The sequence below is a fragment of the Eutrigla gurnardus genome (assembly GCF_963514095.1).
Source record: "Eutrigla gurnardus genome assembly, chromosome: 11".
In the NCBI taxonomy this organism is placed as follows: domain Eukaryota; kingdom Metazoa; phylum Chordata; class Actinopteri; order Perciformes; family Triglidae; genus Eutrigla; species Eutrigla gurnardus.
Genome location: NC_139925.1, coordinates 27,652,627 through 27,669,780, shown reverse-complemented (window position 1 = coordinate 27,669,780; position 17,154 = coordinate 27,652,627). Strand labels below are relative to the sequence as shown.

Below are 17,154 nucleotides of genomic sequence, written 5' to 3'. Positions count from 1 at the left end.
AAGTAGGACGAGGACAGCAAGGGCAGAACTTATTATAGAATACAAAACACAGTCAGAACACAGAGTATAAAGGGAAGAAGTAGAAGAGAGGAGGTAGTGTTATCAAGATTAAGATTCGATCACACTGGATTAAATAAGACATTGTTTTTATTGGGAAAAGTAAATTCAGATCTTTGTACAGTATATAAGAAAACAGAAAACGCTGAACATGTAATTATGCAATGTAGTAAATATATCGAAGAAAGGGCAAGGTTGAAAGACAGGGTGAGAGAGGCAGGACGTGAGTGGAATTTGGCAGGGATACTGGGAACTAAGGGCGATAAGGTGTGGGAGACACAGAGAGGGGTCATAGAGTTTCTAGGTGACACTGGTTTGTTTTATAGGATATTTTTCTTTTTTTTCTTTGTTTTGCTTCATTATCATTATTATATATGACAATTTAATGTAAAACTATAGACAACTAGATCATGTCCTACATACTCCGGTTCAGTAGGTGGCGGTATGCACCTTACAGTTGGTATTGCAATCCGCCAAAAAACGCAAAGAAGAAGAAGAAGATTTTTATTTTACCCACACATTTTTTACGGCACTGAGTTACGTCTTACGGCAGAACATGGCGCCCCACTGCAGAGCTCAGAGAAGGAACGCGGCGCGGAGGTGAAGACCGGTGACGTGTGCTCACTTTCATCCTCGTCCGTCGGTACCGTCCGCAGCAGCTCTCCGCTGAGCCCGCCGGCTTACCGAGGACCAGCTGGGGGCTCGTGAGGAGAAATGGCGGCGCAGGGAGGCGTCCTGTTCCAGGAGAAGGTCAGCAGGCTGCTCAGCAGGCGGAACGGAAAACCGGTCCTGAAACCCAACCGGACTCTGGCTCTGAGAGACGCGGTAGCGAACCGCAAACTCAAGAAAGGAGGTACGGTTTGATATGTTTGACGATTTACGGGAAATGAGCTGACAAAGTGGTCCCTCATCGGACAATGTCGGCGATAGGATTGTGTGGATGTCCGTCTCTGTACTTCATGACGTCACGACTCTTCTGATGGTTGGGGCTGTTAGAAGCAGGCAGGGAGCTGAGCTCCATAGCCAGGTGGCTGAATAGTGTACAGCAGTGTCTGCTGAGTGTTAGGGGCTGGGAGTCCTGAGGTCACACTGGAAGAATCCTCCCAAGGTGGATGAGAACGATCGAGCTGAGCTCCTGTGGGACATCAGATCCAGACTGATAACCAACCGGACATCGTGGTGGTGGAGGACCAGCAACAAAGGCCACAGCAGAGATAGATGGAGTATTCCAAGAGACCGCTACATCATGGAGAAGGGACACGAGAAGCTGAAAAATACCAAGAAAGAGAAAAGCTGTGGAGAGTTCAGGCATCAGTGGTAGTGGTTATAATCGGAGCACTCGGGGCTGAAACCTCACAAAACTAGGATAGTGGCTCCAGCAGAGTCCAGGATCTACATCCAAACTCGCCAAATGGCAGTAGAAACCAGGAAACAGGCTGATTGGGACTTCCTGTAGTTGGCCTATAAAGCACATTTAGGGAGCTTGTATGTGTGATGGGATACAAACATTGATGAGTTGAGTTTAAAGAGGATTTTCTGCTTCCAGCTGCAGCTAAACAGCAGCTTTTCAATTGATAACGTAAAGATTACAAGCATATTTCTTCGCTTTCCAATTTGGGGGACAGGAAGTGCATTGTGCACAAAGGGGTGTGGGGATTTTGAAGGGTACACATACCCTCATAATCCTTCTGAAAGAAGGACTCAGTCCTGAAGGATCCTGTCCATGAGGGACAGTCCTTCAGACACCGAAGACACTTAGGCTACGTTCACACCGCAGTTACAAGTGACCTGAATCGGATTTTTTCGCTCATATGTGACCCATATCTGATTTGCTTTTGACAATGTGAACAGCACAAGTCGCATTGAATCTGACATTTTCTAATCAGATTCAGGCCACATTTAAATGTGGTACTGAATCGGATACGTATCAGATTTTTTTGAATGCGACCGCAGTCTGAACAGCCAGGTCGCATTTAATGCGACTTTGACGTCATTCTGACCCGCGCTGCACTGTTTTGTAAATGAATGACAAATAAAGTTGATTGAAAAGCGGGCGGGAGCCAAAACAAACATAGAGGACAGCAGCGAAGCGCATAGAGCCATCATTAAAATGTGAATTTTCTTTCTCCTCTTCCTCCTTCGTGCAATCACCCGCTCACAAATTTGCCGGCTGCCGCCACACACTGTTTTTAGCATGAAGCCATACAGTCCCACGTTACCGATTGCCGTTGCCATGTTCGCTTCCGTAAACACCGCTGTGGCGTGATGTCATCAATGATCAACTGCGCATGCGGGTCACTTCAGGAGCGTGAGCTGTTCACACAGCAATCCGTAGACGGGCCGCATTTAAAGAGGTAATGTGAACAGCCAAACAAAAAATCGGATTTGAGCCATAAATCGGAATTGTGCATTAAGACCTGCGGTGTGAACGTAGCCTTAGTCATGCAGATGACAGATGTATGTTTGTGTCCACAGAGGCCACCTGTATCACAGAGATGTCCGTCCTCATGGCCTGCTGGAAGCAGAACAACTTCGTGGACGGTTTGTGCTCACCTGAGATGAACTCCTTCTACACTTGTGTAGAGAAGGCTCAGGTATGTTACAGCATGGCAACATGTCCTCAGTCCATTCATGCTTTAAGAGGACATGCTGTCTAATGTACACTAGACTGGAGCTCTCTCTCTCTCTCTCTCTCTCTCTCTCTCTCTCTCTCTCTATATATATATATATATATATATATATATATATATATATATATATATATATATATATATATATATATATAATATTATAATAATAATAATAAAGCAAGATGATTATTATCATGACCTTATCTGTTACCACTGAAAATCCTGAAATGTAGTAATGTCCGAATCCAAGCCCATCCAAGATAAAACAGGCACCTTCGGAATGCGTAAAAGACACACCGGCGCGAAATGTTTTTATTTGGGCTATTAAGTATAAACATGCGATTTATGAAACATTGAGTGTGAGGGATAATTTGTTCACTTCACACAAACAAAGATCTTTTAATGAGATGAATAATTAAAGGGACTTAGGGCAGGATTTGTGAAAAAATAAACATTCACTTTAAGTCTTTTAATGCTAATGGGTGATGAAGCGTTCAAAACCAAAAAGAATGAGACCACACACATATCTCCCCATTGCCTTGAACAGGCTGTGTGCTGCATGATGTACTGCAATTCGTGGTCCGAATTTCCCGCGCAGTCCGGCGGACGTGACGTCAAATGACGCTGAATGCGTCATTTGACGTCACGCTGAACGCGTACTCGACGGCTTGGAGACCAGAAGAAGACAAGCGCGGTGGGCTCAAGTACTGTATGTGTAGTAATGGACTCTGCTTCGGCCGGAAAACGACCCACCACCACACAAAGTCCACTAAAAAGTAATACCAAGAAGAAAACGAAGGTTTTATCAGCGGCAATTCGTCATCCTAAAGTTACACTAAAATAAACACTTGTTTACTTACTTCGTCGCTTGACATGATGCTGTTCGCAGATGTATGCTACCAACGTAGTTCCGCGGAGGCATGTGCGGAGGGCTTGTAGTAAACAGTCACGTGAACAGCGAGTAAATAAATAACCGTGTCACAGCATCAGCTGCACTGAAGAGTTTGTGCGCGCTACCGCGCCGGCTTGGCAGATGGCTGCAGTTACCCTAACGGCCGTCGTGTCACTGTTGAGTCTTATTTCTTGATCCTGCCCTAAGTCCCTTTAAGACTTGAGAAGAAATTATACAGTGGGAGACGCTGTGTCCATCATGCATGTATATCACAAAACAGGGTAGATCATCATCCGTGCTCCACAGCTGCACCGGATTCCCCATCCAACACCAGAACGGCGGGACACCGGGGCCCGCGTGGCCCTCGCGCGCCGCTCAGACCAGCTGCAGCCCCAACTCCGGCTCCAGCTCGCGGCAAATTTGCGCGTTTCTCCACGGACAACAGGCTGCCGAGGCGCGAGACCAGGCACGAGAGGCGCACAAGCAGAACACGATCCTGATTTATTTATTTTTTTGTTTTGTTTTTACCGACTATCGACAAGTTTAATCGGTTAAGTTCAAGTTCACTTTTATTTATATAGCACAGTTAAAAAGACCTGTAACAGTCATCCAAAGTGCTTCACAGAGCAGAGACAAAAACAAAAAGAACACATGTACAAGAAGCAAGAAAACATGAATATAATCACACATATTCACACACAACTACATGTAGCACATGCACATATACAAACTTGTGCACATACGTGCACTGCTACAATAGTCAGAAACACTAGTGCAAAAACAAAACTAGGCTGGTTTAGAAGTCCCTGTGGATCCAAAGGCCAAGGTGAAAAGATGTGTTTTTAAAGCACACTTAAACCTCTCTATGGAACCCGCATGTCTAACATGTAATGGCAAGCTGTTCCAGAGTTTAGGAGCAGCCACAGAGAAGGCACGATCTCCCTTGGTCTTCAATTTTGATCGAGGTACATCCAACAACAACTCACTGGATGACCGTAGATCTCTGGCTGGATTACGTACTTGTATAAGTTCCGCCAGATATAGAGGAGCCAGACCAGTTAAAATCTTAAAAACAATTAATAGCACTTTAAAATCAATCCTAAAGCGGATGGGAAGCCAGTGGAGGGAGGCCAGAACAGGGGTGATGTGGTCACGTTTTTTTAGTGCCAGTCAAAAGGCGAGCAGCCGCATTCTGCACCAGCTGCAGGCGGCGGAGCGAGCTCTGGTCAAGACCAACATATAACAAATTACAGTAATCGAGCCTGCATGATATAAAGGCATGGATGACTCTTTCCAAGTCATTAAAAGATAAATAAGGCTTGACTTTTGATAAAATACGAATTTGGTGAAAAGACCCTTTAACTACTGTACTGATTTGTTTCTTAAAATCAAGGTTGCAATCAATAGTTACACCAAGGCTCTTAATTAAAGGAGTGGTTTTAAGAGCAAGGACATCCTGACCATCAAATGAGTAAGCAACCTTCTGGAAGATCAAATACAGTGACCTCAGTTTAATTTTCATTTAGATTAAGTTGGCTCAGGTTCATCCAGTTCTTGACGTCGGCAAGACAAGCTAATACAGATTTTAGAGGATCCTTAGAGGACAACTGAAGAGGGAGGTAAATCTGCACATCATCTGCATAGCAATGGAAGGATATGGGTCATTCCGTGTCATTTCATCAAATTTCTGAAGATCTTCCCACTTGACCATCTCAGAATGTCCTGAAAAAATTCAAGTACAAAGACACGCTTGTTGATAGGACAAATCCAAAATATTAGGTCTCTACTGTTGATAGTTTTCTCATGAAACATCATTGAATGAAGGGTAGTTTAGATGATTTTTGGCATCATGCTCTGAAAAGCCATTTTTAAACAGCAATATCTGGAAAACTATCTCACCTGTGGCCTTCAAATTTTCTACAGTGTATATCTGTTACTAATAGCCTCCAGACATGGAATATCGGGGGTGTAGCTCAATGATAACCTAGTATGGTAGGTACTTAAAATGTGGCTTGTTGAAATAAAGTAGTACATTTGAAGAGTGGCTGAGCTCCCATTTTTGCAGATAAAAGATTTCTATCACTACTGCCTCTATCTCTGGTGTTAGCTTAAACATTCTACAAAATATGGTCTCTCTTAGATGCTTAGTTTCACAGATATTAAAGCTCAAAAATGGAAGTAAATACATTTTTGCCCAACTTCAGAGCCATATTCCAAAAAACTGACAAAAGGTATCAGGTCCAAACTTACTTACTTTTTTAGCACAGTTGTAGTTATAGAGGCAATAAGTCCTTGGATGTGAGTTGAACATGCTGAAAGCAGCTTTTAATGTCTTAAACCATGAACAAACAGCATAATATTGAAGACTGTACATTTTGTCATACTAAGTATATAAATTACACAACCAAATCAAATAATAATCTTAATTTGAGCATAAAGATTTTACATTACAGCAGAAAAGTATCCAAAGTTTGATATTGAATAACAGTTTGTCTCTATGCTCACTATGAGACAATATGTGAGTTGTGTGTATGATCAGAAATGGTGGATAGGAAGTATCAGAGATGTTTCAGATGAAGATGAAGATGTATTGGTTCAGTTCATGCACCCACATGGCCCTGCCAAGAGTTTCTACTGGCCAAGAAGAGAAGACATGTGTAATGTCCCACTGCAGCATAGAATTGCAAGATTTGACGTTCCCTCTACAGAAACTGGGCGCATGTATGCCATCAAAGATGAGCACAACAGAGCAGAGATGTACATTAGACAATTTGTAAAGTGACTGCCAAATTAATGAATGTGATGAAGGAATTGGATCTAAAAGATGAAAAATGTGTGATCCCTCATAGTGAGCATAGAGACAAACTGTTATTCAATATCAAACTTTGGAGACTTTTCTACTGTAATGTAAAATCTTTATGCTCAAATTAAGATTATTATTTGATTTGGTTGTGTAATTTATATACTAGTATGACAAAATGTTCAGTCTTCAATATTATGCTGTTTGTTCATGGTTTAAGACATTAAAAGATGCTAACTCACATTCAAGGACTTATTGCCTCTGTAACTACAACTGTGCTACATTTTAATGTTTTGGTAAGGCTAAATTTATCAGTAGCATTTAGTCACATGTAAGTCTTTGGTAAATGGCAAAAAACACAATTGAATTGCCCTGCTGTGATGTTTACAAGTAGGCTATTAGGACATGCAGTACCAAAACCGGCCACAAAAACCCCACCAATATCAGGATTTTAAAAAATCACTGCAACAAATTGAGGCAAAACACCCTCCCGATTTTTTAATATGATTTTAACAAGAATATGATCTTTCAAAAAAAGTAAGTTTGGACCTGATACCTGTTGTCAGTTTTTTGGAATATGACTCTGAAGTTGGGCAAAGATGTATTTACTTCCATTTTTGAGCCTTAATATCTGTGAAACTAATCATCTGAGAGAGACCATATTTTGTAGAATGTTTAAGCTAACACCAGAGATCGAGGCAGAAGTGATAGAAGTCTTTTATCTGTAAAAATGGGGGCTCAGCCACTCTTCAAATGTACTACTTTATTTCAACAAGCCACATTTTAAGTACCTACCATACTAGGTTATTATTGAGCTACACCCCTGATATTTCATGTCTGGAGGCTATTAGTAACAGATATACACTGTAGAAAATTTGACGGCCACAGGTGAGATAGTTTTCCAGATATTGCTGTTTAAAAATGGCTTTTCAGAGTATGATGCCAAAAACCATCTAAACTACCCTTCATTCAATGATGTTTCATGAGAAAACTATTGACAGTAGAGAACTAATATTTTGGATTTGTCCTATTAACAAGTGTGTCTTTGTACTTGAATTTTTTCAGGACATTCTGAGATGGTCAGGTGGGAGGCATTTGATGAAATGACACGAAATGACCCATATGTTGTGCTTACGGAAGATAGATCCCAATGGCAGCATGTACAATAAGAATAATAGGGGGCCAAAAATTGAACCCTGTGGCACTCCACATGTGAAGGGGGCCACAACAGAAGAAAAACTGCCCAACTGCACAGAAAAGCTCCTATCAGTCAAGTATGACCTAATCAGCATGAGGGCTGACCCTTTAATGCCCACATGTTGCTTCAGACGTGACAGCAGGGTCCTATGATATACAGTGTCAAATGCTGCAGTTAAATCCAGGGTCATTAGCATTGCTGCACATCCTGAGTCTAGGGTTACACAAATGTCATTAAAGACTTTAAGCAGGGCGGTTTCACAGCTTTGACGAGGTCTAAAGCCAGACTGAAATTTTTCGAAAATGTTATTCTCCTCCAGAAATGATAACAGCTGGTTAGCCATTGCCTTCTCCAGCACTTTAGATAGAAATGAAAGTTTGGAGATAGGTCGGAAGTTAGAAAGAAGAGTGGGGTCAAGGTTGGGTTTTTTAATAAGTGGCTGTACTATAGCATGCTTTAGAGATGCTGGGAAACACCCCGAGGTGAAACATGCGTGGACTAGCCTTAGAATGAAAGAGCCAGTAGAATTAAAAACTGTCTTAAAAAGGCGGCAGGGAATACAGTCGGAAGGGCAGTTTGTGGGGCGAAGCCCTTGAACAACATCTGACAGCTCCTCTAGTGCTATAGGCTCAAACTGGTTAAAAGCAGCAGAGCACAGGTGGGGCTCAGAGGGGTCAGGGGAAGCAACAGGTGAGACTGATCGCAAAGAAGTGATTTTGTCAATGAAGAAGTAAACAAAATTATTACAGAGAGCAGGTGTAGGTGTTTTTGGGTCAATATTACGAGGGTTAACAATGGAATCCAAAACATTAAAAAGAACTTTAGGCCTATTAATGTTGCTAGACACAAGGTTGGAGAAATACGTAGTTTTCGCAGCTTTCACTGTTTTTTGATACTCTTGTATACAGTCTCGTAATATACCATATGACACCTGTAATTTGTCCTTCCATTTTCTCTCAGCACGTCTGCAGGACCGGTTAACGTTAATACGGTCAACCACCGGTCAAACAGACACCGGTGGACATCCCTAATATATATACAAACTTGTAGCGGATGACGGTTCTTCAAATGGACAATTAAAGTGCAGTTCGATCGAGTTGACTCAGTGAAATTTCGAATGTTTACAACAATCAGGCCCCTCCCCCTCTACCACCAAGCTCCTCCGCTCCCTCCCATCGAGTGCTCGTCAGTGCGCGTGCACCAGATTCTGTGAACGCGCCCGTGTCTTCTCTCATCGATAAACGGTATAGAGTACACGCTAGACAGAGGTAGGCGGGCTAACTTACTCATAGAGAGCAACTGCTAACGTCATTTAGCCTGTGATATTGTAACATGCGTGAGGGGGAGGTGGGATCTGTGGCGTGTGCAAGAACTGTGAACTGTGCCGAGTAGACAGGATGAGACGGGCGCGGTGGATATTTGCAAAACAAACAGGCTCTACGTGCACGTAGAGGCGTGTTTTTTTTCTAAAACCGGGTGATTTATGTATAGTGTCGGAGCATAGTGTCGGCTTCAGTGAACATGATCAAACAAATGTTGCCGACTGCGACTTATGTTTGTGGTGTTAAAAGAATGCGTCTTGGCTCCGCATTCTCCGCATCACCGACGCTGAACAATCATTGCAAATACAAACTTTGCTAACCGTTTCCGACACCTTAAAAAACGTACACACCGCTGATTTTCTCCCTCGCTCTGCTGCAAGTTAAAGTAGGTGACGTGTCGCGCTGCGCACGCAATCCTCGCGCCCTCAGGCATTTAATCTGATTTAATCAAGGAAGCAGCAGTCTTCATTTATCAGTTAAATATATCGGCATGTTATCCAATATCCCATAATACATTTTAACATTAATATCGGCCGATACTAATACCTTGCCGATAATGTCGTCCATCCCTAACTTTGACTGAGATGTGCTTCTGCTAACATGGAAATGAAAGTATTGTATTAGAATGAAGTTTGCAACAATGTTCACTCCTAAGTTCCATGGAGATGACTTTGACTAAGATATTCTGCTTTTATGTGATAGTAAATATAGTATTTAATGTAAAATCATATCATGGTTGTCAGGGTTCTGTTCTTTTGTGTTGTTGTTATGCCCGTGTTTGGATACGCCTATTAGGACGCACACATTCTTATGTTTCAGTCTCTTCCGGGGATAGTGGGGGTCAACTATTATTTTGGGGGTTGTGGGCTGAAAAGTTTGGCAAAAGTCATGTTTTGAGGTTAGCGAGGTGACTTCAGGTTTAACTCGGGGTTTTCAGTCCTACGAAGATGGTTCACTTCTTACCAGGTAGATCACCATGGTAACTGATGCTGGACACAGATCAGCACCAACTACTGGGGTCATTCCTTGTCATTTCATCAAATTTCTGAAAATATTCCCACTTGACCATCACAGAATTTATTGAAAAACTTCTAGTAAAAAGACACACTTGTTGATAGGACAAATCCAAAATATTAGGTCTCTACTGTCAACAGTTTTCTCATGAAACATCAAGTTTGGACCTGATACCTGTTGTCAGTTTTTTGGAATATGGCTCTGAAGTTGGGCAAAGATGTGTTTACTTCCTTTTTTAGCTTTAATATCTGTGAAACTAATCACTAAGAGAGACCATATTTTGTAGAATGTTTAAGCTAACACCAGAGATAGAGGCAGAAGTGATAGAAGTCGTCTTTCTGCAAATTTAAGTACCTACCATACTAGGTTATCATTGAGCTACACCCCTGATATTCCAGGTCTGGAGGCTATTAGTAACGGATATACACTGCAGAAATTTTGAAGGCCACAGGTGAGATAGTTTTCCAGATATTGCTGTTTAAAAATGGCTTTTCAGAGTATGATGCCAAAAACCTTCTAAACTATCCTTCATTCAATGATGTTTCATGAGAAAATTGTTGACAGTAGAGACCTAATATTTTGGATTTGTCCGATTAACAAGTGTGTCTTTGTACTAGAATTTGTACAGGACATTCTGAGATGGTCAGGTGGGAGGAATTGGATGAAATGACATGGAATGACCCACTGACCAATCAGAGCTCGATGTGATCGTTGGATAATATTACACTAATAATAAGAAGTTATAATAAGACTAAAATCATCTCAGTTTAGACTGGCAAATGCAGAAAGGACAGCTGGTAATATATAACTGACTGTGTGAATGTGTAAGTTAATAGATTTATAATATCACTTCAGCTCAAACCAGAGCTTTCTACACTTACTGTGGTGTCTGATTCTGGCAGCTTTCCCTCATCAACTTCTCACAGAACTTCATCTGAATTTATTATCATTTAGTGTCTTCCAATGCACCAATGGCTGCGCTGTTTTACAAAGAAAATTATCAAATGCTGTTTAATGTGATATTTTCCACTTATTTTGATCGCTTGCCAATACGATATGCACAAGATTTATTTTACAGAGAACATCAAGTAGTGATGAATTTAACTTCTTTTAACTTTTGTTTTTTAGTTATTGTTAATGTAACTGAGTGACTTTGAGGCTACTCTGCAAGAAAATATGACTGTTGTGCAGTGCAATTTAGGAGTATTTAGTCTCACTGAACATTGTCATCGTCCTCTGTCACAGGCTGCCATGAAGAATAAATCTGACCAGAGCAGCCTCCAGGGAGGACGCCTGCATCCGCAACTAGCCACAACGCTGCTGAAGAAATATCCCAACCTGTCTACTGAGATCTAGAAACCAACCTTTTAATAGTTTTACTGGCACGGACTGTAATTGTGCAGGATGTCGTCATGTTAAGGAACTACTGTATGATTCCACAATGTACATGTGTTAAAATGAATAAAGGAGCTGAACAAGCTGCACCACTCCTTATTTCATTTCGCATTGTTCCGGTACAGCAGTGTTTCTATTCACAACACTCTGCCTTTTATGTTTGGATTCTAATGTGACTTTGTCCTCAGTTTGCTCTGATGAGGACGGCGCCAATTTTGTCTCAATCCAATTAAACAGAGTGGTCTCACGGAGTTCAGAGATGTTATTAGTGGCTGTGATGGAACGATTCTTCTTGGGTTTCATTCCCGTCATTGCAGAGCACTTAAATGCCTTGTCATTCCTGTGGACGCTGAGATTGGTGGATGAAATGAAATCGGCAGCCTATCAGATTGCTCGGATCTAACCAACTAACGCCTACCTGTTTATCTAACCGCCCAGCTGTCTGTCAGTCTGTTTACCTGTTTGTCTCTATCTGGCTACTTGTTTGCATGATTGTCTGTCTGCCCGTTTTCCTTTCTGTCAATTTGTCTGTTTGTTACCTGTCCGACATTCACTATGGTCACTTTCTGTTCATACACAGGGTAGGGATGTGTGAGGGTGGGTGGGCGATAGGTGGATGTGCAGGTGGGAGGATGAATGTATGCTTGTCTATATGTGTATGTATAAGTGCATGTGTAAGTGGGTATGTGCATATATGTATGTATGTATGTGTGCATATATCAAACTATATATCAGGGTGTGTCTTTATGCAAGATAAAAAACGTGTGTGTGTGAGAGGGTGTGATTGTGTGTATAAGTAGGCACATGTATGAATGCATGAACATGAGAATGCACATAGAGTATGTTTGTCTTTGTTGATGTAGGCAAGTTAAATTTAAGTTACATTGTTCAAGCATACATCAATTGAAATATTTAATGGAGTTTATTTAGTTCCTTGTTTCTTTATTTTGTTTATTCATTTACAAACCCGATTCCAAAAAAGTTGGGACACTGTACAAATTGTGAATAAAAAAGGAATGCAATTATTTACAAATCTCATAAATTTATATTTTATTCACACTAGAATATAGATAACATGGCAAATGTTGAAAGTGAGACATTTTGAAATGTCATGCCAAATATTGGCTCATTTTGGATTTCATGAGAGCTACACATTCCAAAAAAGTTGGGACAGGTAGCAATAAGAGGCTGGAAAAGTTAAATGTACCATTCGCCGTTGCCGGCTAAAACTCTATGGGCCCTAGTTTCGTGGCGCAGCGCAGGGCTGCGCAGGGTGGTGGAGCCGGCGCAATGCAAGTTTCGACCCGCGCAGCCTTGCGCACGGTCAGTTTGGCAGTTTGGTGGATCGCCTGCGCCAAGATGGGTGTGGCGGCCGCACCAGGGGGAGGCGTCACAGATTCAGCTTGGCGTAGCGGAAGTTTCGTGGCAAAAAGCCTCGCCGAGACTGCGCTGAAAGCTCGCCAGCTCCGACCTGAGGGGTATTCCACCAAACTCGCTAATTAAAGCGGCGCTTACCTGGTTAAGCCTGGTTAGAACTAACACCAACTTCCACTTGCGGCTAAACCCATTCCATTAACGCATTTCAGCCGTGCCTTGTTGAGGCTAATTCAAGCCAGGTTAACGTCGTGTGTTACGCCGTTCACGGGATATGAAGCCAGACCAGAACCGTGAATGTCGAATCATCGAGAAAATGGCAGAAAAGACCAGAGCAAAAATGATTGATGGAACTGTACGAGGAGTACAAACCCATCATAACCAAAAAAGGGAATACTGTAGTGATAAATAAAGATCGCGAGGCTGCTTGGGCAAGAATTACCGAGCGATTAAATACAGAAGTACCGTTAAGAATAACATGTTCTAATATAACACTGACAGTGATTTCTTGAACATCAGGATAGTGTAGAGGTAACGTGCCGGCTTTGAACGCGGCAGGCCATGGTTCGATCCCTGACTATGGAGCTTTTTGAAACCACTTTCTTTGGGCGGAACACTCTCTCTCTCTCTCTCTCTCTCTCTCTCTCTCTCTCTCTTTTTTAGATAGGCCTAGTAAATGCATCTACATTGACAATTCAATGAACACATTCAATGAATCTATTAATGAACTCACCTGAAAGGAATTTATGTGGCTGAAAATTGCATGCAGCAATGCCTTTGTCATTGGGATCTATAACATGCTATTAATAATAACATATTTATGCCTATCATGTTTTTGCAAGTTATATTTGGGTTCTCGGGAAATTGTATGACATATTTATAGGTAAGGTTTATAGTTAAGGTAAAATGTTGGTCTAATTCTCTGATATAAAGACAGGCAAAAAAAAACACATGAAACGTCCTCGCCGGGACATGAACCTGCGATGCCCACATTGGAGGGCAGGTGCATCACCACTCACCCAACCGGGGGCTTTAAATAACCATATGGCCAGTCGGTCTTAAACAAAATAAACAATTTATTCATATTTTTTTAATTGCAAGCATGTATTTTTAGACGCTTGATGAAAATATAGTCTGTTTGCACTAATTTTTTGTTCTTTCACGTGACGAAATCACGAGGACTAGGCTTGGCGGAACCTTCTGCTGGTACAGTTGTTTCCGACAGACGGACTTCTCTGAAACCCCCGCTAAAGTAAGCCTGATGGTTAGCCTGCCCCGGGGCAGGTTAGTTTGGTCGGATAAATTCCCATGGTTACTTAGCGGAGAGTGCCTCAAGTCAGGTTGATGGAACGAAACTCTCGCTAAAGGTAGCGAGGCTTATCGAAATTAGCCCGGCTTTGCGCTTAGCGAGTTTGATGGAATACCCCTCAGGTCTACTCTCGGCGCAAGGCGTAAATAAAGTCCATTCATTCAAGGTGAATCACAGCTGGCGGAGTGGAAGTTTGGCTGACGGCGCGCAGTGCGCACACGTCACCGAGACCTCACAGGCAGGTTTCCACAGTTCCAGGCGCATTTAAATGCAATCCATAATCACAACAAACACTATTTAATGCAACTAATTGAATCAACACGTGAATTTATATCTATATAGATTGTCCCGTCACATCTGACGTCAGATCAAAGGCGGATGGCACGTGTAACGGAAACTCAGCCTCTCGGACCAAAACATCTCCCTCTCTCTCTCCTGTTTTTTATAATATCGGCAATGTTATTATTATGATACGCACGCACAACGCGTGATGCGCGTGGTGGGAGCGGCGGCGCTGCCTCTGTCATCAGGTTGTCAAGTGACGGAACTTGCACTGAACCTCCCCTAATGCATTAAAGGTGAGGAGAGGAGCTCATTTGATTGGTGAAGATCTGAATCGGCTGTATTAATCCCAGTCCACGCCTCATCTCCCACTCACGCCTTCTTCTCCTCCCTCTTTCCCACTTGCGCGGGTGGGAGTGACGGGAGGTGTGCCTGCGCGAGCCTGCGCGGTGCACGAAACTTGCAAAGTCCAGGCGGACACACCCCGTCGGCGTGGCGCAGGTGCGCTGAGCGCTGACTGCACCTGGTCTACGAAACTAGGGCCCTATAGGTAAAAAAAGAACCCATTTCTAAACATGATCCAGAAGCGCAGGCGTTTTCTCTGGGCCAAGGCTCATTTAAAATGGACTGTGGCAAAGTGGAAAACTGTTCCAAATTTTCTTTTTGGAAAACTGGGACGCCATGTCACCCGACTAAAGAGGACAAGGACAACCCAAGTTGTTATCAGCCCTCAGTTCAGAAGCATGCATCTCTGAAAGTATGGGGTTGCATGAGTGCGTGTGGCATGGGCAGCTTACACATCTGGAAAGGCACCATCAATGCTGAAAGGTATATCCAAGTTCTAGAACAACATATGCTCCCATCCAGACGTCGTCTCTTTCAGGGAAGACCTTGCATTTTCCAACAGGACAATGCCAGACCATATACTGCATCAATTACAACATCATGGCTGGGTAGAAGAAGGATCCGGGTACTGAAATGGCCAGCCTGCACTCCAGATCTTTCACCCATAGAAAACATTTGGCGCATGATAAAGAGGAAGATGCGACAAAGAAGACCTAAGACAGTTGAGCAACTAGAAGCCTGTATTAGACAAGAATGGGACAACATTCCTATTCCTAAATTTGAGCAACTTGTCTCCTCAGTCCCCAGACTTTTTCAGACTGTTATAAAAAGAGGAGGGGATGCCACACAGTGGTAAACATGGCCTTGTCCCAACTTTTTTGAGATGTTGATGCCATGAAATTGAAAAACAACTTATTTTCCCCTTAAAACTATACATTTTCTCAGTTTGAACATTTGATATGTGATCTATGTTGTATTCTGAAATAAAATAATAATAAAATAAAATTTAAAATAAAATGTATTTAAAATTTGAAACTTCCACATCATTGCATTCTGTTTTTATTCACAATTTGTACAGTGTCCCAACTTTTTTGTAATCGGGTTTGTAATTTGACTTAATAATAAATCACAATACATCTTGTTTAAACATTGCATCGTTAGAATATCCAACCTTCACCTGGTTGTCTGTATAATAAGATATTATTTCATTGACATTTATTTATTTTTTGTTTTGTTTTTGTTTGTTTTCTCTTTTCTTGTGTACAATGTCCTTACATGTTTTTGAAGACCCTTGCTTTTTATTTTGTTATTCCTGTCTTTTTTTCCTCTTTTCTCTCTCTCTCTCATCTCTTCTTCTCCCTCCCCCCTTTGCAACCCCAACAAACTCAATATATAGCGCAAACCCTTTCCCATTTTTAACAAAATTAACATCATGCCATTGACACTGAATATTACCTCTTGGAAAATAAGAGGAATCAGCTCCCATGCAAAAAGAGCCAAAATATTGAACCATCTACACAAACTGAAATCAGACATCTGTCTATTACAAGAAACCCATCTCACAGAGGCAGAGTCTTGGAAATTGAGGGCCGGATGGATTAACCAGACTTTCCACGCAATCTACAACTTCGAAAAACGAGGCATTTCAATTCTGCTAAGCAAAAACACACCATACTCCCATATTTCAACTGTAACTGACCCGGAAGGACGTTTCATCATAATCAACAGCAACATTGAAAAGAACAACATAACAATAGCCAGTATCTACGGCCCAAACACAGACTCCCCCCACATTTTTCCATTCCCTATTTGCAGAATAAGCCAACTTCCCAAACTCGTGAACCAATTAGTAACAGAAATTCAACACCTGCCCCCACCCAGATGGCGCTTCAACACATCACTCCTAAAATACCTAGATTTTATTAAATACTTCGAACAAGAATGGGCATCCTTCCAAAAACCAACAATACCCCGGATATCAGTAGCAGCATTTTATGGGAAACAGTAAAAGCAGTCATGGGAGGTAAAATAATAGCATACTCCTCTTACAGACACAATCAGAAAGCAATTACTTAAAACAAAACATGAACTTAACAACCTTCTTAATAAAAAAATGTAATACAATATCCTCAGACTCCGGCAACAAAATTTCGAATTTGGCAACAAAACTGGTAAACTTCTGGCTAATCACTCCAGAAGTTTGGACTCCTCTGGAAACACCATTCTAGACCACACTTTAAGTGAAATGAAACATTCAAAAAATACTATACTAATCTATACACACCGAACAATAACACCACATCTACAGAAGCAGATGCTTTTCTGAGGACTGTCTCCCTCCCGCAAATCAATAGAAACCAAGCAGAGAATTTGGAAAACCCACTTACCATAGACGAATTAAAGAAAGCACTACAGCTCATGCCCAACAATAAATCCCCTGGACTAGATGGATACCCTGTTGAGTTCTACAAACATTTCTGGTCCTTCCTTTCACCTTTATTTTTCAGTACAATTTCAGAAATCTACAATAACCTTA

General features: G+C 41.8%; 1 protein-coding gene across 1 annotated transcript; it reads left to right on the top strand.

The window, feature by feature from the left end:
* The first annotated feature begins 579 nt into the window (after window positions 1-579).
* chchd1 (coiled-coil-helix-coiled-coil-helix domain containing 1) lies at window positions 580-11,393 on the top strand. Its single transcript, XM_084021683.1, has 3 exons — window positions 580-910; window positions 2,533-2,651; window positions 11,159-11,393. The coding sequence occupies exons 1-3, from the start codon at window positions 772-774 to the stop codon at window positions 11,267-11,269; spliced, it is 369 nt and encodes a 122-aa protein (XP_083877809.1). The 5' UTR covers window positions 580-771; the 3' UTR covers window positions 11,270-11,393.
* Window positions 11,394-17,154: the final 5,761 nt, after the last annotated feature.

What these genes read in the sequence shown, in the direction of transcription:
- chchd1 (XM_084021683.1), top strand. Translation starts at nt 772, where the DNA reads ATGGCGGCGCAGGGAGGCGTCCTGTTCCAGGAGAAGGTCAGCAGGCTG. An exon ending in CCGCAAACTCAAGAAAGGAG is followed by an intron (nt 911 to 2,532) that starts GTACGGTTTGAT and finishes TTGTGTCCACAG; the next exon opens with AGGCCACCTGTATCACAGAG. An exon ending in CTTGTGTAGAGAAGGCTCAG is followed by an intron (nt 2,652 to 11,158) that starts GTATGTTACAGC and finishes CCTCTGTCACAG; the next exon opens with GCTGCCATGAAGAATAAATC.